We start from the raw sequence: 24,660 nt of genomic DNA, 5'->3' as shown, positions 1-24,660 counted from the left end.
TGCTTTCTACAGAGGTGTTATGGGAGGATGTTGTGCAACAATAAATATATTTCTACCTTTGCGTTTGTATAAGCATTGGGTATAAGCATGTTGCATTCCACAGACTGGTGACAGAGACGTGGAAATGGCTACTGTCCACACCAACTACCTCCCATGCAACAGAAGCCACACCCCCAGGACTGCATCACAGTGCAGTGAAAATTCCACCGTTCATTCTACTGTGCTGATGATCAGCTGTGGTTTGCCAACATTGAGGCTGATTATGCCTTTCGGGCCATCACAGTTCAGAGTATGAAGTTACTACATATCGTCGGCGCGTTGGGTTCCACAGAACAAGCCGAAGTGAGGGAGATCATCACAGGCCCTCCCTCGGACAATCCGTAGGAAGCCTTGAAGACGGTGCTAGCGAATCGCACTACGGCAACAGATCAAAGGCGCCTTGGGCAACTCCTCACCGCCCAACTTCTTGGAGACCACAAACGGGAACAGCTCCTTCGCCGGATGCAACAGTTATTGGTAGGCAAGGCACCCACGCTGGACGACTTGATCTTGAGGAAACTATTGTTGCAACGTCCCCCAAACATCTGGCGAAGGAGTCCCCCAAACATAGTGCGCGTGATCTTAACCACATCCGAGGCCGTGTCACTGCAAGCCTTAGCTGAAATGACACATAAAATGATTGACATGCCACCCTCAACCGTGTGAGCCGCTTACCCACAACCTGTCGTACCATCAGTGTCGGATTTTCAGGACTTGCGCGATGGAGTTCCCAATTTCGATTTCGAAGACCTCGCAGCCCTGCAACTCGCTCACAGGCTTTATTGCGTCGCCGTCGTAGTCCCTCACCCTACACTCTTAAAAATGAACTTCACCGCATAGCACGCTCCCAGCCAAACATTATCTCGAATGATATCGTTATCTGCCCTGATTTGTTGAAAACGGAAGGCGTACGCCTTTTTCTGTGACAATTATGAACAGCATAAGTGTCACAAAAAAGGCGTACGCCTCCCGTTTCCAACAAATCAGGGCAGATAACGATATCATTCGAGATAATGTTTGGCTGGGAGCGTGCTATGCGGTGAAGTTCATTTTTAAGAGTGTAGCAGCAACGGGCGAACACTGATGAGTGCCAGTACCATCAATCTTTTGGCAACCAAGCGCGTAAATGTCAGAAATCATGATCACGGCATCCACCTTTCTATACACCTTTCTGACCATAACACTGGTGTTCGTTTCTTGGTCGACAGCGTAGCCATAGTATGCATCATCCCCATGTCTGAAGAAACAAAGAAGCAATATCTACCTGACTACCTGAGCAGCCTCCAAGCAGTCAACTGTCCGTCCATCACCCTGTATGGCGACAAGTCACTTACCAAAAAGACCGTACGTGCCTCCCTCTTTCGATAAAGCAGGGGCGGGAACGTCGTCGTTCGAGATGCGTCCACCAGGTCGACCAGGAGCGTCCTATGTGTTGATGTTGATTTTTAAGAGTGTACACCGACACTCAAAGCCCTGAGTCTGCAGTGATAAAAAGGATCCACGGTTGGGTTATATGCATCCATAATTCGGAGCATTGCGTGGCGGGACAATGGTGATCAGCAGCGGTGCCAGTCCTGAGTAACTTGTGCCCATACACTAAATCATCCCGGCTTTTTGGAACCTGCGGCCCTGAGATTGACAGGTGGACGCTCTGCCGACTGAGCCACCGAGGGCGGCCTTCATGTGGTTGGAGCATCTAGTCTGATATAAGGCTTTTCATCTGAGAATAAGTAAACGATGCAAGAACTGTGCATGGATGACACACATCAAGCAATACTGGAGAAAAAATCTTAAAGTGACCATGAAACGATATTTGACAAGCCCACGGTCATATTTAATTTGTTCCCTGTACTAAAGCATTCACTCTGTGAAATATGAAGTTGAAAAAGGTACAAATAGCCAAGATATTCTATATCCACGGGCGCGAACGGCAGCTGCTACGGCACGCCTCCGAGGCGAACTGGCCGTGACATCATACACAGAACATCTTGCCGATTCGTGGAAGGGCTTTTGCGAGCAAACTGCAAAATTTGCAAACAAGCCATGAAGTAGGTTTCAGTTTGACCTGGAGACAAGATTGTATCGAACCGTTGACACAGAATCCCACGAGAAATGTAATTTAGCCGTTGACTGTCAGCGTGGTTACCGGAGCACGTTTTCCTCTTTGAACTTCTTTATCGGAACATACATCGGTGACATTTTACGAGCTGCGCTGACTACTGAACGATCCCTAGAAGCTGTATGTACCGCTTCTCTTCTCAATCTCTTCCTCTATTGCAAACAATTTGCTTTTCGCCATATTTCAAGTGGTTTCGACGAGTGAATATAAGACGTCGTTGTTGTCCAAACCGAAACCATGCACCCACATGGTCCCGCGGGGTGTGTCCACCTCGTCGTTCACAGCTGGCTGAGAGAATGGGATTGGAATTGGAGAGCCCGCTTCGAAGGCATACAGTCGGACCTCGTTTTATGAACCCTCGATATACTAATTCCCTCAACTTACGAACGGCTCCACAGGGAACCAAACTTTTTCCGTGTATTTTGACCTCGTTTTACGAACCCTTGATATCCGAACTATGAACGGATTATTAGGGAACGGACCCAAAGTAGCCAAGCCATTCTGACCTCGATATACGAACGGGCGTCATGAACGTACAGAGGACAGGCCAATGGACCGGAGGATAATGAAAGTTCCCGAGTGCATGCTGTCAAGGTCCAACATACAATGTCCCAACGCCACTACGTTCCACAAACATGATTCACCACTTCCGGAAAGTATAATTCGGGCGTTTACAGCCGAACGGTTGTGAGTTTGGACCAGGTCTCCGAGATGGAAACATCTTGCCGTTCCAAGAGAAGGCGTTCAGTCCTGACAGCCGGGGACAAGCGTGATATTTGCTGTTGGAAGCAGTCTCATACGCGCGCGATACGGTACTTTGAGGACCGGGTGGATGAGTCAAGTGTCAGACTTCTGTCATCTCTTCTAAACAGGATAGACCCTGCAGAAAGTATGGTGCAAAGCACAATTACGCAGTATTTTCAAAAATAAAACTTATTCAAATCAATTTCCCGTGGTTTGGTGAGGTATTTGTGCACTGCACACCTCGGACCTCGATTTACGAATACCTCGATTTACGAACGATTTTTTGAGAAACGAAGGGTGTTCGTAAAGCGAGGTTTGACTGTATATCCAGCGGTCACGCCCTGCAATTTTTGTCTGAAAACTGTACTGAATACGGTTAGAAGTCGACGTGTGTACGATAGTGAGGGATCATGAGAACGGTTTCCTACAGAGTACTCGGAATTCGCGAAAATCATTTCATGGTACCTTTAACTCGTGTGTTTTTTTTTTTTTTTTATGATGTAAACTGAATTATCATCATTCGCAATATCCGTGTTGCGTTTAATGTTTGATATCAGGAATCACAGTACTCTGGTAGAATTCTGCTGACTACTATAGTTTGACTATAACCATGCAGCAGTGTCAACCGACTCTTCACAAAACGAATGTCAGTTTGTCACAGATCGATTTCCAGACGCAATCCTAAAAATCGTTATTGTCTTTACTCACTCAGACTCAGTCCCTTGCTTGTCCTCGACCAGATGATGAGGTCAGTATTTCATTTCATATTTTTGTCCTACACACCCTTACATGATGTCAAGCCTGTTCCGAAAGCAAAGCTGTCTAGTATAATGTTGAATCCTCTTTCCCTTTTCTGAGAGCTCTATCTGTTTGACAGGTAGAAGCTTTCGTTTGAATGGCATGTGGCACTCTGGAATATGCGTGTGGATCACTTCAGGGACACATTACACTTAGACCCCTGTGTGTTTGTCTTTTTTGTTGTTGTTTTTGTTTTTGTTTTACACTATTTGAATAATATCGCAGTGTAAACACAGAGTTTTGTTCCAGGAGCTGTGAAATAGGGCAATATCAGCCGATATGATCTCGAACAGCAGGTTCGGGACCCTCACCTGTGGTAATGAGACAGCTAGGTCATGATTACGATCATGAAAACAAAAATGTGAAGAATTTGTTGTACTAACAGATATGAAGGAGCAAAAACAAAGGACGGACACACCACGAGTACTGACATATGGTTTATTTACACGTGGAGGGTTTCGGGTGGATGATGGGAGGCACAGTTTCCTGGTTATGGAGCTATGGAGGCCTATGAAATTTCTAGGCCAGGAACCTATAGTCAAGCTCCACAACAGCGCTTCTTTACGACCACCTCGTAAAGAATAGAAATAGAAAGCTAGAATAGAAAGCAATAGAAAGCTATAGATGGTATTTGTGATTGTGTTCGTCATTCGTTTTTACTCTGTCATGTCTTTTAATGTATGGACCCAACTTGCTCGCATTACTGCCCTTTCGGATGAGTGGATGATGTCGCACAAGTTATATTGTAGGTGAACCTAAGATGCTGATTGGCAGTGCTGGGCACTCCACGTCCCTAAGTGTGAAGAATTTGCCATGGCTGCAACGCCTGGAGCTGGGGCAAGTTTATACTTCACCGAGCAAGGTTTTCCTGGCTTATACCCAAAGAAACAATTCATCCTGAAGTAGTAAAATGGACATGGGCGACGAGAACGTCAGTCTATGGCCATGAGTCGGTTTTACTGTGTTTAGCTCTGAAATGCAAGGATGACAAAAGGAGACGGAAGTAATTTTACCTGTCTCTTGTACCTCGTCGCTGAGTTCGTCATATGCAAGGATGTGTTTATACCGCATGCCGGAACGTTAGCCTGTGGGGCCGATAACCTCCTCACGGTAAACATCTCAAGAAGGTAGACCCAGTAGCGGTTCATGCTAGATATCGTCTCGAGATTTGTTGAGATCGGGATGTTCGTGAATCAGTACGGCTGTTTCCATGTCCAAGTATTACATCAGAGCGAGAATCACCCGTACAGTACGTCTGTTCAGCCGCAGTGGGGAGCCTGTTGGGCAGTGTGAAACTCTTTCGATCCCGCTGTTTGTGTGGTTGCAATCAGGGTAAAGCACTAAAAACACTTAACACGACAACTTGGCAAAATTCCTTAGAAGCACTGCTAACTCGGCAAAACTGTGCCACATCCCATGGTCATCTAAAATAAAAAAACCTTCCATTTAGCTTTCCACCCGAACAAAGGTATGGTTTACTACCCGATATCGCGCGATATTGTCCTGTTTTATGGCTTCTGAAATGATTTCGGTTTTCAAACCTCCAAATAAAAACAAAAAAGCAGAAACACAAGGCCCAATATATACACATCGCCTGAAATGATTTCGGTTTTCAAACCTCCAAATAAAAACAAAAAAGCAGAAACACAAGGCCCAATATATACACATCGCCATGTGAAGAAATCCGTTATCAGCAGTAGTATAGGGCCTTGATTCGTTGCAGGGAAAATACGCCAGGCGGTGCGGAAGGTCTGGGCCGTCTTCTCTCGCTAACTTTTTTCTGCATGCGGCAGGTGGGACGTGGGCTCAGGACTGCGCGGACGCTTACTGTCAGACATGTTTTGGCCTGGCTCGACTTCGTTCGCGACTTGTTTTTTGAGTGCGGTGGGTGGCACATGGGCGAAGGGCTGCCCGTACGCTTGGTGTCACAGATTTTTCAGCCTGGACCGACTTCGTTCGCGAATTTTTCTGCGCATGGTGGGTGGCGCTTTGCAGAGGGCTGTCCGGGCGCTTGCCTGTGGGCGGCGCGTGCAAGTTTAGCCATAGAAAGAACAGTCATACACATAAATACAATTGGAAATATTATTAGTGCCAATCGTAATGAATGAGTGCAGGCATTGACGGTGCTGCACAGGTTAGAACAAGGACCCAAGATTGCGGCAAAGCTGAGGGGCTGGTTGATACAGGTCAGTTGGGAGTAGAGCATTTCTCTCTCCGAACTGCACAACCGGCAGTTGATGAGGACGTGTTCAATGCTTGTCACCATGCCGCAGTTGGAACACGAGCTGGGCGAAGTATACCCTAGTCTGTGTCTGAACTGTGGGGTGAAGGCCACATTGACGCGAAGTTGACGCAAAAGGGAGCTGAGACAGTGAGGCAAATTGCCTGGGAGGAAAAACGACAAAGTTGGATCGACGGCATGCAACGAGAACCTGTCTGTAATGTCCTGACGATATTGTTGAGTCACCATTGGTTGAATCATCGCCAACAAGAATGCCCTCCTGTCACCACGAGTCAACATATTTGGTATCACCGTCTGGCAGCAGTAGCCACTCTGTCAGCATTTCCGTTTAGTCCACAGTGACCTGTATTCCACTGAAAAGGTGGAGTGACCTACGTCGCAGAGACGCTGAAAATCGTGGAGGAAGTCCGTGACAATTGGAGCTAAGGTACCTCGTACGCCCATGATCTCTATGCACTTCGGAGCTGCCCTGGAGTCTGTGTATGCAACCCGCATTCGCGGAGCCTCGTGCAGAGCATACTGCAGGAATTACAAGATGCCCTGAAGCTCTGCGGACGTAGAGGATGTGCAATGTGCGAGGCGATACCTGTGAGGCATCTGGATCGCTGAAATAATGAAGGCCGCCGATTAACTTACAGGTGTAGAGAACCTGTTGGTATAGACGGCAGTCTATACTCAGCATAGATGCCTAACATCACGTCAATGACATCTAGCGAAGGGGTGACGGCGGCACTTGCTTTTCTTAACATTGAGTCCCGGAATGCTGGGTGAGAGATCGAGGGCAATGACAGAGACCACTTTGGAGACGAAGACACCGTTGGCTTTACTACAAACGAGGTAAATTGATGCTTTGCTTCCGCAACGATTTTAAAGGCCTGCTCTTCTTGCGCCAATAAAGTTTCGCTACCAATGGGTGATGAGCTATAAGGTGTAAATAGAGACATGTAGAGCGAGAAATGAGGCGACCAGGCTCTACTGAGGTTGATGGGTTTAATGACGGTTAATGGCGATGAACCGAAAACGAAAGCTCGGGTCACGCGCAGTGCTGCGCGTAACCGATGGCGGTGCTGGTGATGATTATGACGCTGCTGCTACAGGGCTCCCCCCCGTGGCGGATGACAAGGCTGGCGAGGAGGGCCGAGGTTGGCGGAAAGGTCGGGCGCCGAGGCCAAGGAGTGCAGGAGCCGGACCCGAGGCGGCGGGCGGCTCGTAGTGTGCGAGCTGCGGCGCCCAATGCACCCGACGTGGAGGGGAAGGAATGCTGGAGGCAGGAGCTGAGCACGGACGTAGGTAGGGCGGGTCGGGCGATACCAGAGGTGCAGACTCCAGGAATGCGGGCTTAAGCCTGTCGATGGCCACAGTGTCAGGTCCCCGTGGAAGATCGAGGCGGAAAAACTTCGCGGCTCGCGAGATGACCCTGTAGGGGCCGTCATAGGGAGGCTGCAAGCTGGAGCGCACAGAGTCCCGGCGGACGAAGACGTGGGTGGCTTGATTAAGGTCGGGGCTCACGAACACGCGTGTTGCGGGAGCGGAGCGGGTAGGCGTGGGCTTGAGGTCCCGGAAGAGCTGGCGGAGACGGTCGATGTAGGAGGAAGGGTCGTGCACGAGCGGGGCCGATGGGGTGAAGAATGCTCCGGGAAGGCGGAGCGGGCAGCCGTAGACCATGTGGGCCGCGCTGCAGTCATCCTGGCGGATCGCGGCGCGAAGGCCAAGCAGGACGAAGGGTAGACGCTCGGGCCAGGTTGTGTCGCCGTGGTCAGTGGTGCGGAGGGACGCCTTGAGCTGCCGATGAAGGCGCTCGACCAGGCCGTTGGCAGCCGGATGGTAGGCCGTGGTTCGGATGTGATGGGTTCCGAGGGCGCTGCACAGGTGACCGAAGAGGGCCGATTCAAACTGGCGTCCTCTGTCCGTGGTTACAGTGGACGGGACGCCGAATCGGGAAACCCAGGAGAAGAGGAATGCGTGGGCCACCGTCTCTGCCGTGATGTCAGGGATCGGCGTTACCTCCGGCCAGCGGGTAAAGCGGTCGATGCACGAGAGCAGGTAGCGGTAGCCTTTGGCCGGAGGAAGCGGGCCGACCAAGTCGATGTGGACCTGGTCGAAACGTGCATCTGGCGGAAGGAACCGCGATGGAGGCGAGATGGTGTGGCGGTAGATTTTGGACCGCTGGCAGGCCAGGCAGGCCCGCGCCCAGTCACGGACGTCGGCATTCATGCGAGGCCATATGTAGCGCTCTGCGACGATCTTTTGCGTGCCGCGCACGCCAGGGTGGGACAGCGAGTGGAGGGCGTTGAAAACATGCCGGCGGAAGGCCAGGGGAACGAAAGGGCGCGGGGTACCAGTAGAGGTGTCGCACCATAGACTTGCCGTCGAACCGGGGAGCGAGATCTCCCGAAAAGTGGTGGATGAGGCGGGGGATGAACGAAGGGCGGCGAGCTCTTGATCAGCCTGTTGCGCCTGGGCGATGCCGTCCAAATCGACCGCGGGGGGCGGATGGAGAGCATTGACGTCCGGCCGCGAGAGTGCGTCGGCAGCGGCATTGTCTTCGCCTGCGACGTGTCGCACATCGGTCGTGAACTCCAAGAGGTAGCACATGTGGCGGGTTTCACGAGGCGAGTGGTTGAGGGAGGCCGATCGCAGGGCGAACATGAGAGGCTTGTGGTCGGTGTACAGCACAAACGGGCGGCCCTCGAGAAAATGGCGGTAGTGTCTGCATGCCAGGTAGGCGGCGAGGAGCTCACGCCCGAAGGTGCTGTAGCGTGTTTCGGCTGGCGAGAGGCGTTGGGAAAAGAAACCGAGAGGTTTCCAGTGGCCATCCTGACGCTGCTGCAAGACTGCGCCGACAGCAGCAGTGGAGGCGTCGACGAACAAAGCTGTCTCGGCGTCAGGACGAGGATGGTGGAGCAGCACAGCATCTGCCAGGGCCTGCTTGACCTCTTCGAACGCGCGTTCTGCTGCCGGTGTCCACTCCAGAGGGGCGGCACGGGCCCCTTTCGGAGGGTCAGCGCCGAGAGCTGCGTAGAGAGGCTGGAGCAAGGCAGCGCAGCGAGGCACAAAACGTCGGTAGAAAGTCACGAGGCCGAGGAATGAACGAAGTCCTTTGCGAGAAGTGGGGGCAGGAAAGTCTCGGATGGCCTGGACCTTGGATGCGAGTGGCCGGATGCCTTGCGGGGTGATGGTGTGTCCCAGGAAGGTAAGGGTGGTAACTCCAAACTCGCACTTCGCGGCATTGATGGAGACTCCGTAGTCCTCCAGGCGCGAGAACAGGGCGCGCAGATGGGCGCGATGAGCCTCCGGAGATGGACTTGCGACGAGGATGTCATCCATGTATGCGAATGCGAAGTCCAGGCCGCGGAGCACTTCGTTGATGAATCGTTGGAATGTCTGCGCAGCATTACGCAGGCCAAAGGGCATCCGCACGTATTCAAAGAGGCCAAAAGGGGTGGTTATAGCAGTCTTCGGGATGTCAGGGGGATGGACGGGAATTTGGTGATAGGCTTTGATGAGGTCTATCTTGGAGAAGATGGTCGCTCCGTCAAGATTCGCGGTGAAGTCCTGAATATGGGGAAGCGGGTATCTGTCCGGTACCGTGACGATGTTGAGTGCACGGTAGTCCCCACATGGGCGCCAATCACCAGGTGTTGCTTTGGGCACCATGTGGAGAGCGGAAGACCACGGGCTGGAGGAAGGCCGAATGATCCCCAGTTCGAGCATGTGCTCAAATTCCCTCTTGGCAATGACGAGGCGCTCTGGAGCCAGCCGTCTGGGGCGAGCGAAGACAGGGGGGCCCCGTGTCACGATGTGGTGAGTGACGCTGTGGCGAGGTGGGCAAGAGGCGTGCGATTGGCGCAGGACAGCGGGGAACTCCGTGACAATGTCGGCGAAAGCAGTGGGCAACGGTAGCCGTATGGTGGGACTAATGGCGGCTATATGCGCTGGAGCTCCATAAACGTGCAAAGAAGTAGTGTTGTCGACGAGGCGCTGGCGTCTAATATCCACAAGAAGGTCGAAATGGTGGAGGAAGTCGGCGCCAAGGATTGCGAAGGGGAGGTCGGCGATGGTAAAAACCCAACGAAATACTCTGCGCAGGCCGAGGTCAAGGGTGACGGAGCGTTGACCGTAAGTTGAGATGGTGGACTTGTTGACGGCCTGCAAAGCCAAGTCTGGTTGTCGGTGTCGTTTTTCTGCGGGGGTTGGTGGAACGACGCTCACGTCAGCCCCGGTATCCACCAGGAAGCGACAGCCGGACACGCGGTCCGTGATCCGGAAGAGTCGGCTGTTGTCGCCCCCAGCCATGCCAGCCGTTAATGGTTGGGGGGAGCGTTTCCCGGCCACGAGCAAGGGGCCTGGCAGTTCCTTACGGCATCGCCGAATTTTCGATGATACCAGCAGAAGTGGTGCTGAGAGGGCGAAGGAGACCGTTGACGGGATGGCGAGCAGCGACGGCAAAACGGGCGGCGAGGGGAACGTGGTCGCTGCGGGGGAATGGCGTCCACCCGGTTCACCAGGGCCGCCACCGTAGTCTGGAGTTGCTGGAGCGACGTGCTGATGGCATTGATTGCAACGTCCACCGGTGGAGGGGAGGTGCGGGGGGCCAGGGCGGCAACGGCTCCTGGAGATGGAAGGCCAGCAAAATCCATAATACGGTCCGCCATCTTCGCCAAGTCATCCAGGCGGGAATTTTCGCCGGCGGCCAGGATCATGCGGACATTGTGGGGCAAACGTTGTAGGAAGAGTTCGCGTAGTAGTGAGTCGTCCGTGGTAGGGTTGCCGGCGAGGTCGCGCATGCGGCGTAGGAGCTGGGTGGGTCGTCGATCGCCGAGCTCTTCCCTGTTCAGAAGCTGCTGCAATCGCCGCTCCTCCGAAGCAGATGTACGGCGAATTAACTCGTCCCGTAAGGTGTCGTAGGGCAACTCGGGGTGAGGGTGGATTATTAGGTCACGGACTTCCGCCGCAGCTTCGGGAGGAAGGTTTGCGATGGCATAGCCAAACCTTGAGGCTTGAGAAGTGACGCGGCGTCCGTCGAAGAGAACCTCCGCCTGCGCGAACCACAGCTGAGGATCGGAGATGGAGAAAGGCGGCAGGCGGAGCGGTGCCACAGAAGCCTCAAGCGATGGAAGTGGCGGTGGCCGGCTGGGAGGCGAAGAGCTGGTGGAGTGCTGGTCACCGTTCATGATGGTGGAACGTTGGATCACGTCCGGGTCACCAGTTGTAGAGCGAGAAATGAGGCGACCAGGCTCTACTGAGGTTGATGGGTTTAATGACGGTTAATGGCGATGAACCGAAAACGAAAGCTCGGGTCACGCGCAGTGCTGCGCGTAACCGATGGCGGTGCTGGTGATGATTATGACGCTGCTGCTACAGACATATAGTCTCCCATGTCCTGAGGACTTCAATTGGTGTGTCATGAGCTTCGGCTATTACCATCCGCGATTCTGCAGCTCCAGGGACGGATCCTCAAGCTGTGTGCAAGGAAGCACCGAAGCCAATGAAACTTGCGTCTTAGAAATGCCGTGAAGAGCGCGAAGGCTATACACAAGTGTACCATGAACAAGAGCCTTATGAACAGCCAGGAGTGATTGCTCATCCAAACACATGGCGCTGGCAAAATGGCGAAGGGATGGACGTCCACCGCTGAACCTTCTTGTCAAGGTGGTTGATATGTTTTGTTATTTATTTTTATTTATTTTTTCAGGACAAGATGCAGTCAAGGACGAGACCCAGAAACTTGTTATGTTTCACCTGCTTGATCGGCGAGCCAGGAAGAAAAGGCTGCTATGGCATTCATAACATAATCAATATTGGGCATCCAAAAACATATGTACCTACAATTGTGCGCCTCAGAGTACAAGTTTTCCACGTATCTTGTGGTATGCTGTTGACAGATTGTTACGGCCACGATTGGACGACGTATCAAAAGCTCCACGAGGCCAAACGAGTAGCAAAGCTGTTCAGCTAACCTTAGCTTGTACTTTCGTGTACGCGTATCAAAAGAAGCTGTAGTTGCTTGGCTTCGCAGTACACAACTATTCTGTAAGTTATGAATTCAAACACTGCAGTAGAATCCCATTCTTCGAAAGCACACCCTGGTTTGCTGTTTGACATCGAGAAAACAAGTGAATTCGTCTTCGAAATAGCATGTCTACCGAAAACAACCACAACTAGTGGACGCCATGTTGTATTCCCGTCGGATGGTATGGAGTGACGTCACGGAGCGGTGGAAGGGCCTTATGTATCTAGGTGGCGTTGCCTAGACGCGATGGTGGCCCGCCTGGCGGATTTTGCCTGCAACTAACCAACGTGAAACCAACTTGAAACGTGACAGAACAAAGAAAAGTTTTCCCCTTCCCCCATTCATAATTATGCTGAATTTATTCACAGATATGTCCCGGTGTGCGCGCCGGTCCCGGTCATGGACTAACTTACAAGAAATTCCAAAGAACACTGAGCTACATATGGGAGCTGGATGACTACGAAGCCCCGGACACAGACCCGGCTTTCTGCAAGAATCAGATGAAATAGGAAAATGTTCTGAAGAGGAAATAAAGCATTCTTACATGTATTCTGCTTGCAAATGAACTGATCACCGGCTGACGATGACCTAAGATAATTTATCTTATAACGTGAAGTTAACAGCGCATGGCAAAGCGCAGATACATAAGTTCCAGCTGACAGGTCGTATTTGCGCCCACTAGGGTTTTCCTACACTTTCAATGTGACGTAGTAAGAAGTTCAGAGGGAGCATGATTCCCCGCTCTCATGTCCCCTTGTGCCAACATTCCAGTATCGATTGTCCTGATGTATGATTGTCCTGATTGTCCTGCGCGCAGCCATTGATAAAGGAAGGCAGAGCTCTACCCTTTGTCCTCTCTTAACTACTTAAATGTCAGCTCCGAGGGTAACCTCTGGAAGCCTATATCGACCTGTGTCCAAAACCACTCCTCATTTCCAGAAAACGGCGCCATATTTTAAATAAGCATAAATTAACTATTACAAAATAGACATGAGGGCGGTCAGGCGGTCTGCACCGCTGATGCGGTTTATATCAGCGTTCCTTTACAATATCCGCGACTTCCTCGAAACCATACCAAACTGCGAGCCAGAGGTGTAAGGTTACGACTGCAAGCAAAAAAAAAAAAAAAAAAAATATATATATATATATATATATATATATATCAGTTCGGTTACGGTTACGGTTCAGTGTCAGATCTCCGACAGCGGTTACGGATACCGGCTTCTCCGTTTTAATAGAGGGTTTTAGTGTATCGTACACTATCACCGTTGCGTACGTAACAGATAGCGTTCGTGGCTCCGCGCACGTGTAAAACATAAAGACAGCCTCGCGCATTGCGCAGAAGAACCTCGCTATCCTTTATGTGCGCAAACGATGCGACAGCGTACGATGCACTAAAACTCTATAATAAGTAGTTGCAGTTACCGGTAACCAAACAGTTGAACCGGTATTTTTTCCCGGTTTCCTCTAGGACGTATTTCCAGGCTACGTGGATGTCGCAAGAGGGATAAAAATTAATATAATTATTGGTTGCGCTCCTCAAGGGTGGTGCAGTGCCATCTGCCAGGTCGAAGAAAGAGTGAACTCTTTCTTCGACACACTTTGGCCGTTTGCTTTGTTCGCGTAAAATAATTCGAGCCACTCTGTATTATCTCATGCACGTACATTTCGTTCGTGCTGCAACAAACATGCAGCGGTTCGTGTCTTAAATTATCACAATAATACAGTTCATAACTCATAACCCAGGCAGCACATCGTGGAATAATAGATGACTATGTGACCTCTAACCATAGACATCTGGGATGACTATAGGATATCTGGGGCTAGACCTAATGTCTATTAGCCGCCTACTTGGACATTGAATGTCTATGATCGTAGACATGATTCTCACCTATTCTAGAGATGATGCCTAAAATTAGTCACGGCTCTTAGACATGCATGAACACTGAAGTTTAGACATAGATCTGTTTTATACCTCCTTTTTGGAAGTATGCTAGGATTATACCTTCGTTATACCTCATTTTGCTATCCGTAGTTTAGACCTCTTGTCCAGGATGTCGAACCGAAAAGAACAAGGTTCGGTTTGGGTTTAGGTTCAGAAGTTTCGGTTCTGCTCAGGAAAGCGAAGAGTAACGGTTCGAACCCGTACATACAGGTAGATAATGGTTCAGTTAGTGTATAGTGAGGGAAGCATCCGCTCTTCCCGAAAATAAGCTAAAATTCAGGAAACATGACGTGTGATCTTCTACAAAAACACTAGTATATCGTGTGTATCGAGTGGTGAACCTGCGAAGGACATGAAAACGAAAGAAGAAGAAATGGGAAAACATTAGTCACGTGACAACATCTGCTTCGCAATTTTATACGTCTTACAGAACAAAATAGCATACTGCTGTATAAACAGAGGCACAAGTAAGGTTATCTTGATTTTGTGGTGATCTTGAATCCTTCCTTCAAAGCCCGAACGACGGCGGCGGAAAAGCCCGAACGAACACAACACAACTTGTTCTTACAAGAAATCACAACGTATTTGTTTCTGACGAGCTTTAACCGATAATCAAAGAATAACTTCAACAGCGATGACGGCTTTGCACGGCCTTTACAGGGGCGTATTTTAATATCTGAGGAACCCACATAATGCCTTTCATGTTTGTTCCGTCAACGCGCTTCTTTCCGGGATACCTTGGAAGCCAGGACTTCGAAATAAATCACGTAAAAGTAAAACGCTGAAAAATAAATCTCTTAAAGATCAAACTTGCAGAGTAAAGTCTTCAATATAAATCATGAGAAAATCCACGCTGTCGAAATAAACCCCGAAAAATAAACTTTGAAGAATAAACGCTTCGAAATATATTTTTAAAATTCGCCATCCCTAATTGGTGGACAGCCCTCGGCCCTCCGTCCGCCGAGGAAAACAGTGCACACCTCGTGCTTGGGGCCAGCCAGGGCTTGAACCGTGAACAAGGATTTCGCTGCTCCAGAAGTAGTAGTCTTCTATATGTTACACGTGGCCAGTGTTGCGAACTTATTGGGGGCGGGGGCATGTGTTCTGAATTTGCGGCTAGCAATTTCTTTTTTTTTTTTTTTTACGGCTTTCTTTTATTTATTTATTTTTCGTGTACCTGGGCGCTTTCGTGATCTTTCTTTTAGCTGTGCGAATGACCACGCGCCGTGTTTCATGTCGGATGTGGAAGAACGTCTCAAGATGTTACGATGGTGCAGAGGAGGTAGAATGGAGAGCATTTCGAGGAAAGTGAGAAGAGGGCGGAAATTCATTTTGGAGCTTAGATATTATTGACGTTCTCCCGGAAAGATATTGGTACGCAACCTGTGACTTTCATGCATATGGTTGTGAAGATCCACGAGTAAATAAGTGGGGGGGCGACGATATTGCTTCTTTATATGCGTCCAGAAAATACTCCAATCTTTTTCAGCCAAATAGCTTTTGCGTGCAATGTTCCATCTGGTTGACGCTGCGCAGGGTCCACTACAGGATGACGTGACTAGTGTTGTAGGATATAGTTCTAAAATGGCTACTGCTGTAAATGGGACAAACCCAGTCTTCTATTTTTGTAGGACGATCGAAATGTGTAACGTTTGCTAGAATAACCCTGTAGTTTTTCGATGAAAAATCTGTATCGCCTAAAAAAGACTCCCTGTGTAGTATTCTTGGAAAATATATGGCTGCAAGGAAATAAAAGCAAAAAGAAGTGAATTCTCTTCTGTATCGTAATTGTTGCGCAAAAGCACGGCACCGTTTTCTCTTTTCCGGATGTATAACAAACATGCATTCCTTTCTTTTTTGGTTCGCGACTGTCGACTGGCGATATCCTATTACATCCGGAACGAAGACCTATTGTTTCCCGTTCGCATGTATGTGTTTACCGCCTCTTGACGATGGTCGGATAATTATTGACCTGAGGAATAATATGGATTCATGTGGTAGTGAAATAGACTTTGTGTTTGCGCTTGTTGTGCCTACAAAAAATATGAGTGTGTGCGCGTGCGTACTTTTCTGAAGCTGAGACCCCACTTGACAAATAAATGCTTTGTGTTTGCCTTTTCGTGGAGCGACACACTTATGTGCTGCTGAGTGAAATAGTAGTTTAAAAAATAATTATCATCGCGTTTGCGTTGTAATCTATTGGATTGGATGAGCGTTTTTAATGGAATTGGCCGCGCGACCCTAGTGAAGTCCTTGTTTTGATATGCCTTCCTGAAGCGGCTGTTTGCAGTTAGGTATTTGTGCAGAAATGTTTGCATCTGAGCTCAGGGTAGAAATTCCTATGAAGCACGCTACCCTGAATGTAAATTAATTGTTTTTTGGATGCGAGTCTGCTTCACAGCATGACAGGACACGGTAGGCTGAAATGGCAAGAGAGAAAAACTTAAAGAGCTTGATTGATAATAGTCCAAGTAACAGCGCAATTATAGTTTCCATAAAAAGTAGAATTTGAAGGCTCCTAAAATTATAGTTGAGAGCAGTACAGAGTTTTTGTGATAGTTTTTCGAAACTGCAATGCAAGAATGAAAATCATTAATATAGTAGGAATGCAATCATATCATATATCAGTTCCTGTAAAAGCGTTCTGTCTTGTGCTCCGTCATCCTCGAATGGAACTTTGCCCCAGGCTTTCGCGCCTTTTTGCTCCCAGGTGTAGCCTCAGACAGCGAGTACATGAGCATAGAAAAGGTTGTGTGCCAGGGTCACAATTATTATTTTAAAGAGCAATGGTAGTTTACTACTGTTGTGATTCTGATGATTGAAAGTCCCATGGGTACCATGATAAGGCTTTGGAGTGAAAATCGGTAAGATCAGCATTCATGCATGGTTCTTTTTTGTTGAATTTTAATGTAAGAGTGAATACCATTAAGAGTACGACAAAGGAAATAACCTTGCGATTCTATAAATAATAGGGGGGCTTGTCTTTGCCCCTGCCTTCTTCAGACAGGATGGGATGACGTCATGCAGTGTGTCTATGTTTCAGGTGTCTGTACCAATTCTTTGAGCGTTACTGGAGAAAAAGTGCAGCATCAAAAATGGGAGGTTGGTCGATGGTGCGCATTGTCCTGGACAGATTTACAATGAGCATTGTTTTTGAATAAGAGGAGTGTGTCTGTATAGTACAGTTGGATGCTGGTTTTCCTCTTTGTTCAAGTCGGCTAGGGGGGCTTGAGCCCCCCACAGGCTGACCACACAGGCTACTTGCCACAGGCTGACCCACGGAAATCGTGCAAATCTGAGGAGAAAAAATAATATATATGGAAGGGGGGTCCAGCGTGACGATCGCAAAGCTTCTTGCCGTTACCGGCGTCTATCGAAGCAGCATACTTGAATACTTTTGAAACTAACAACAACTTTATTTTCAGAAGGAGAGTGGGGAGGTTCATCGCCAGCGGCGATACTCTACCCCATTGCTGGTGGGGATGTGGGGTATGAAGATACTGAGCCTCTTCACAGTAACGATCGGAGTCCGATGGTGTCCAGAAATGTCAAAAGGGCTTTGAGCGCTGGTCGTTGCTGGGCTGGATTGGGCCAGGGACCAAACAATTTCGAGAGGGAGAAGGGGCGAGAGTCCAGCTGACGAAGAGACTCGGACAGTGAGGTCCGGGAAGGTTGGTAGTGAGGGCAATGAAGAAGAATATGGCCCAGATCCTCTAGAGCACCACAGTGGCAGCAGGTCTCAAGCGGTAACGCCACTGAGCTGTATAAGGCCACATCGAGTCGCATTTGATGGATTAATGCAGCATCTTGACGAGAGGTGCTTCATGGCATGCGGAAAGCGAGCGTTGCATCAACTCTGCTCAACATAGATGGGGGGGGGGGGGAGAATGTCGGTTGTCCATTGGCGGGAAGCCAGAGGTGTCACGAGGCGTGGCAGAATGGAACGACTGTCTCCTCTCAGCAGAACAATACAGGTCCGTTTCCGATACGAAAGTGCTTCTTCTGCGGCGCTGTCGGCCTGCTCATTTCCCACGACACCACAATGGGCTGGAACTCACTGGAGAACTAGCCTGTGGCCTGCTGCGTAGACAGTTTGGTAAGCCATTAACACATCTGTGACCAGGGGTGCGGATGGGCCTCGTATGCCGGAATTTTCAATAGCGTGAAGTGCAGATTTGGAGTCTGGGAAAACTGCCCATGCCCGCGGGGTAAAGTCAGCGATGTGTTGTAGAAAGAAAAGGATGGCATAGAGTTCCGCAGCTGTTGAGGAGGTTGGATGTGAAAGGCGTCGTCCTTCGGATGGTATGACGAATGCTTAGGCGGACTTGTTGTTTCGGGATGCGCCATCTGTATATGCTGCAGTGAACGTAGAAAACTTCTCGTCTACCAGAGCATGAAAATGGGCTCGAAGAACTTGAGGGGGAACCTGATCTCTTCTTTCCAAAAGGCTCGGAAGGCTTACGAAGGTCGGCGGTACCGGCAGAGACCAGGGGGCTTGCGGCGGTATAATGTCCTTATCAGGACATTATACCGCCGCAAGCCCCCTGGTCTAGATCTGGACCATATTCTTCTTCATTGCCTTCACTACCAACCTTCCCGGACCTCACTGTCCGAGTCTCTTCGTCATCTGGACTCTCGCCCCTTCTCCCTCTCGAAATTGTTTGGTCCCTGGCCCAATCCAGCCCAGCAACGCTCTGCGCTCAAAGCTCTTCTGACATTTCTGGACACCATCGGACTCCGATCGTTATTGTGAAGGGGCTCAGTATCTTCATACCCCACATCCCCACCAGCAATGGGGTAGAGTATCGCCTCTGGCGATGAACCTCCCCACTCTCCTTCTGAAAATAAAGTTGTTGTTAGTTTCAAAAGTATTCAAGTATGCTGCTTCGATAGACGCCGGTAACGGCAAGAAGCTTTGCGATCGTCACGCTGGACCCCCCTTCCATATATATTATTTTTTCTCATCAGATTTGCACGATTTCCGCTACAGGCTACTTGCCTGTGGCAAGTAGCCTGTGTGTTCAGCCTGTGGGGGACTCGAGCCCCCCTAGCCCACTTGAACAAAGAGGAAAACCAGCATCCAACTGTACTAAACAGACAGACTCCTCTTATTCAAAAACAATGCTCATTGTAAATCTGTCCAGGACAATGCGCACCATCGACCAACCTCCCATTTTTGATGCTGCACTTTTTCTCCAGTAACGCTCAAAGAATTGCTACAGACACCTGAAACATAGACACACTGCATGACGTCATCACATCCTGTCTGAAGAAGGCAGGGGCAAAGACAAGCCCCCCCTATTATTTATAGAATCGCAAGGTTATTTCCTTTGTCGTACTCTTAATGGTATTCACTCTTACATTAAAATTCAACAAAAAAGCACCATGCATGAATGCTGATCTTACCGATTTTCAGCTATGATTCAGATTACCAGCTATGAAGCCAGTGAGAGTCTGGTGTGTCGCTTTCATGGCGGTATCGAATTTTCCTGAGGAGCGGGTGACGGGGAATGTGAGCTCGCAAACGTAGGAAGTGCCAGTAGTTCAACGTAGTTCACCAGCTTCAGCCAGGACTTGCCGTGTTTCAGCCATTCTTGGAACTCTGAGGCAGCGACGAAGGCTTCGAGCAAACAAGGACCGAAGGGTATTTAATGATGTTGTTGATATCCTGTGCAGGATAGGAAGGCTGTAAAGCACAGTCGCCCTCACCAGCGCCGCGTGAACTGCGAGCAGGGAACACTGATCACAGCCCCATCCTGAGCCAGAAAGATGTTGAATTGCGGGGAGCCATCGCTGCACTTTAGTTTCAAGGTGTTTAATGTGGCGAGCCCAGCGCAAGTCCGAGTCGATTACCACGCCAAGGAAGCGGCGGAAGCGGACCGGCTCAAGCTTCTTGGCACCAACCCAAAGAGGGAAATTGGTCATAGCTTTGCGCGTGAAAGGGAGCTCGACGCACTTTTCGGGGGAAAGGCCCATCCCACGGTGCGTGAGGTACGTGTGTACATTATTTAATGCGAGCTGCAGGCGGCGCTGTATGGCTGGGCGTGATTTTCCTACTGTCCAAAGGGCGACGTCATCTGCATACACGGAAAAGGACACTTTGCGAGGAATTACTGATTGTACGCCGGCCATCACCACGTTAAAGAGTGTCGGGCTGAGAATACTTCCTTGGGGGACTCCTTGAGGAACAGGATGCCGAGGGCTTTTGCCTTGGGACGTACGGATATCGACAGTTCGGTCCGTAAGGAAGTCTTGGAGCCAGATGAAGAGGCGGATACCCCAAACGAGCGCAAGGCGTGCAGCACGCAAATGTGCGAGACGGTATCATATGCTCGCTTGATGTCGAGGAAAACCGATCGGACGATCTGCCGATGGGCACGAGCATGTTGGACTGTAGAGACCAGGTCGAGAACTGGATCCATGGAGCTTCGGTAGCGACGAAATCCAGCCATTTCTTGAGGGAACACACGTTGTTTTTCGAGCCACCACTTTTGAAACTATAAGATTTCCTAGCTACTTCAAATCTCGTGAAGCGGCCTCACTGCTCATGACACCCTATATGTCAACGCATTATTAAACGTTCAAATAAGTCTGTATTTTTATCTCTCATCTCGCTGTGTGCACAAGGATGAGTGTGGCAGGCTTACCCACGATCAGCGCAGGAAGGGGGGGAGTTGGTTTTCGTATCGAGCCCTTCTACCCCGCAGAGCATGATGTTCGGCTATTTTTTTCGGATGGGACAGCTCCTGAATATCCGTGTCAATCATCATTAATTTGACAGTAGCCCGCCAGATCGCGCTCGAGCATCTCAATTCGGCCTATCCTCTGAGCCGCGCCATCTATACTGATGGATCGGTAGCGAATGAGTCATCTGCAGCGGCCTACTACGTCTCGCAGGAAAACCGTGACCTCGCCCTCCGACTTCCCTACACAGTGTCCTCCACGGATGCGGAGCTGCTCGGACTGCTGGCCGCTCTGCGGTATATCGCTGAATCTGTGCCTGATGCGTGGGTCGTCCTCACAGACAGCAAGGCATCTTTGGCGCTCCTGTCCACATACCACCCGAGTGTCGTGAGCGATCTGCGTACCATGGTACTTCAGGAGTACGCCCAACTCTCCTCGGTCGGCCACCGTATCTGCCTTCAGTGGGTACCCGGGCATACAGGGCTACACGGAAATACATGTGCTGACGCGGCTGCGAGACGCGCCGCGCTTGATGCGGCCACGCCGGTGCCCCTACTACCGCTCCCGGTGTCTGCGTGCCGCCTGCTTATACGGCGTCTCTGCGGCGACGGCACCCGCCAGTTTCTTGTAGACGCTATCCGACCTAATGCGTTCCTGCAGTCCATCGACCCCTCACTGGAGTTTGTCATCGGCTGCCGCTGTACCCGCGAGGAGGAGACCCTTCTACATCGTCTCCGGCTGAACGTTGCCCTCACCCGTTCACTCCTGTTCAAAATGGGCCGCGTCTCATCTCCCACTTGCCCCTGCTGCGGTGTAGAAGACGTTATTTCTCATCAGCTCCTCCACTGTCAGCGTCACCACCATCATCGGGCCGTGCTCTGGCAACATCTCTCAGAACTTGGGTGCACGGACGGACAGACGTTTCTCTCGCAACACTCCTTGGCCCTGTGCAGCGAGCTAACCAGTGGAGAGTCACAAAAGCGGTGCTCCGCTTTCTGTGTAACACGGGTCTCCTGGGCTCCCTGTGAGCCCTGTGTTTCTCTCTCGGCCCAGTGGGCAGTCACCACAGCGCTCCTCCTTCGAACCTTGTCAACGCCTTGTGATTGTGTGACTGTATGTGTGACTTTTCAGTTTTAGTTTTGTGTTCTTCCTTTCTTTACCTTATCTCCTTTAGTTCTTAACTCTTTTTTTCTTTTCCTTTTCTTTTCTTCTTTTTCTTTCTTCTTTCCCTTTTCTTTTCATTTCTTCTTCTCCTTTCCTTTTCCTTTCTTTTCTTCCCCTTTTCTTTTCTTATTTTCTTTCTTATTTTTCTTTTCGTCCCCTTTTCTTTCCCCTTCCCCTTCTTTTGCCTTTTTGTTTGGAATAGCAAGCCGACCTTCGTCTGGCTGACCTTTCCTTTCTTTTTCTTAATAAACATATCCCCCCCCCCCATTAATTTGAGCAAATGAGACACGCTCTTCACATTGGTGGGGTAAAAAGGTGACGCTTCCTTGGCAAATTTCCGACTTAAGCTCGCAAAAATTTGCATAACTGAACTTACGTTCAGGGTGTCGGAGCGAACCGAAAACCGAAAAAAACCGCTATTTTGGTGAGAACCGGAACGGAATCGAAACCGTATACGTTTTTTTCGCTCAGGAGGGAAACCGAAAAATATATTTAACGGTTTTCGGTCCAAGAAAAAACTTCGCCGGTTTGGACTACGGGTAGGCGAATGAAACAGACGTCGTGTGCTCTGAAGTCATGTCATGGATACTCTACGAGGGTTACGGTTACAGTGGAATGTATGTCGGTATAGCATGACCCTTAGGCTGCCTTTGTAATGGTTTATCGTTGGCGCACGCACACAGACTTCGAGGTACATGTGACTCTCTAGCAATGTGCCGTAGTGTTCGTTTTCATTTGATCCCCCCAAAACTCTCCTCAAATAAACAGCGACCCAAGGGGGCTGCATAACGGCTTCTTTATCGGTAATGTCGCGCAACGCGTCCCTTGTTTGAGAGCAGCTAAGTTGAATACATTTACGTATATGCGAGGGCAAGCCCGTACGAAGTGGCAACTCTTTTGTGGACAGGACACGAAGAAAATAAAACGGAGCCGTCGAGCGCGTTTGTGAGTGAAGGTGCCCCTCGATTTGCGTGCTACTCGTGCGGTGGTGCTTGCTGGCTAGACATTAGCAACAGACATTCGGATGGGACGCAATCGCTCCAACCCAGCAAGAAAGTACTTTACGTATGACATCACGACAAACAAGTCCATTTGTAGCATGCGCTCCAAGAAAGGAGAGAGCCCATTTGAACAGACAGTAACCTACAGGAACCAGGAGCTACCAATTTCACAGCTGTCTATTAATATTAAATACCATGTATGCGGAATAAACGGGTTTAGATTTTGTAACTTTGATGATTATTATTTTTTTGTGGGGATGAATATTCCCAGCAGAAGCGGAACCGGTTAAAAACCGGTATTAACCGTTATTTTTTTGCTCCAGAGCAGAACCGGTACCGGATCGTTTATGATGTAACCGGAACGAAAACCGGAACGAAAAACGTTTCGGTTCGACACCCTGCTTACGTTACATGACATTCACATGAGGAGGCGGTAAAAATCTAGTAAGAACAAATGCCGTTAACCGCATGATTCTATGTGGTGTAGTTTTTGTTATTATAATTCAATGACACGTTTTCTGGGACACCCTGTATACTCTGTATGTAGAAAATAACAACTTCAACTGTAGGAAGAGCGGTTTATTTGCCCAATGTGGCCGGGACGATCCTCGAAAAGAGAGTGGTAAATTAGTCGTCCGTCATAAAGGAACGCAAATCGAACATGCGCGCAGACGCCGGGAACACCTGACAGGTAATCGGGGACACGTTATCGTCGTCCAATTTCTTGCACTCCCCGGGCGAAGGTGAGAAGCTGAAATAACCGAGGCCGCAAGGTACCAGCTCCAGTCAAGCTCCAGCTTGTGGAGGTACTGGACGGGACGAAGTATTACTGACCCCCGTCGTAAAGTACTACCTTGCACGCTCGGATGACTCCGTCGCTTCCTGGCTGTACCTCAGAGATACGTGCAAGTGGCCACACAGCTCTTGCTTGCGGTTTGCAGGATAGGAGCACCAGCTCGCCCACCTTGAAGGGTACGATATTGTGGGTCTTTGGGATCGTCCGAGAGGTATGTCAGTGGGCGCGAATTGATGGTGGCCTCAATTTCAGAAAGGATGGTTGTTAGCTGCTCGAACGTCAGTGAGCTACGCCCTAAAGTCTTGCGCAGGGCGTCTTTGACTGATCTCACGAGTCGTTCCCAGAACCCGCCCCATCAGGCTGCGCGCTCGACGGTGAATACCCATTGAATACTGTGACCTGCGCAGTATCGCTGGACGGTCTCGGCTTGGATTTGCCGGCCAAGTTCAGCGAGGTCCGTGGAGGCCCTCTTGGAGGTCCGAAAGTTGTCGGACACGACCTACGAGCGATGAACCGTCTGAAGACCTGAAGAAAATCGTGGGTGTTCATTGAGGACGTCAATTCTATAGGTTTTCCCGGCGATTTTAATCCAAGTGCCAGCTAAATTAATCCTAGTGCCAAACAAATTAATCCGAGTGCCATACAAAATAATCCAGGTGCCACTGAAATTAATCCTATATAAATGCTTGGGATGGTCGACACTTTGCGACAAAGGTGGTAGGGTCAACTACGCGGAACCCAACTTTTTGCGACTCACGTATGTCACAGTTGCATGGCATGACACATACCCACTATTGCGGGATATGGCAACTGTTTGCGACAACTTTCGTCATGCCGAGTATGGAGTGACCTTTTAGGACTTCACCATGTCGCTGCTGTATGGAATGGTGACTTACGACCATTATTGACTACAAAACGGTTTTGCCACAATTTTGATGAAGGCGGTTATGGCGTGACGTTTTGGAACTTCCTCATGTCAGAGCTCTATGACATTGGTTGTTTTGGACCATTATCGACTACTACTACGCCGATTTGGGGCAACTTTGGTGATCTCGAGTGCGGCGTGACTTTCTGACTCACTTCTTCATCTCGGAGCCGTATGGTGTAGCGCCTTA

The 24,660-nt window shown here is 49.7% G+C and overlaps 2 protein-coding genes across 3 annotated transcripts in view; one reads left to right on the top strand and one right to left on the bottom strand.

The window, feature by feature from the left end:
• The window catches only part of LOC135370752 (uncharacterized), a 97,632-nt gene extending 85,128 nt beyond the window's left edge, over positions 1 to 12,504 (top strand). Inside the window, exons 10-11 of one of the 2 annotated variants that reach the window (XM_064604573.1) lie at positions 3,615 to 3,650; positions 12,324 to 12,504. In XM_064604573.1, coding sequence (XP_064460643.1) covers positions 3,615 to 3,650; positions 12,324 to 12,464 — 177 coding nt within the window. In that variant the 3' untranslated portion in view covers positions 12,465 to 12,504. Of the gene's footprint in view, positions 1 to 103; positions 820 to 3,614; positions 3,651 to 12,323 lie in introns of those variants that run through there. The other variant, XM_064604572.1, reaches the window with a different exon arrangement.
• The window catches only part of LOC135370098 (COP9 signalosome complex subunit 7b-like), a 337,544-nt gene that overhangs the window by 312,184 nt on the left and 700 nt on the right, over positions 1 to 24,660 (bottom strand). The window lies entirely within an intron of this gene.

Source organism: Ornithodoros turicata, chromosome 10, assembly GCF_037126465.1.
Source record: "Ornithodoros turicata isolate Travis chromosome 10, ASM3712646v1, whole genome shotgun sequence".
NCBI classification, from domain to species: Eukaryota; Metazoa; Arthropoda; class Arachnida; order Ixodida; family Argasidae; genus Ornithodoros; species Ornithodoros turicata.
Note: the sequence above shows the minus strand (reverse complement) of the source record. Positions and strands in the feature narration are given on the sequence as shown.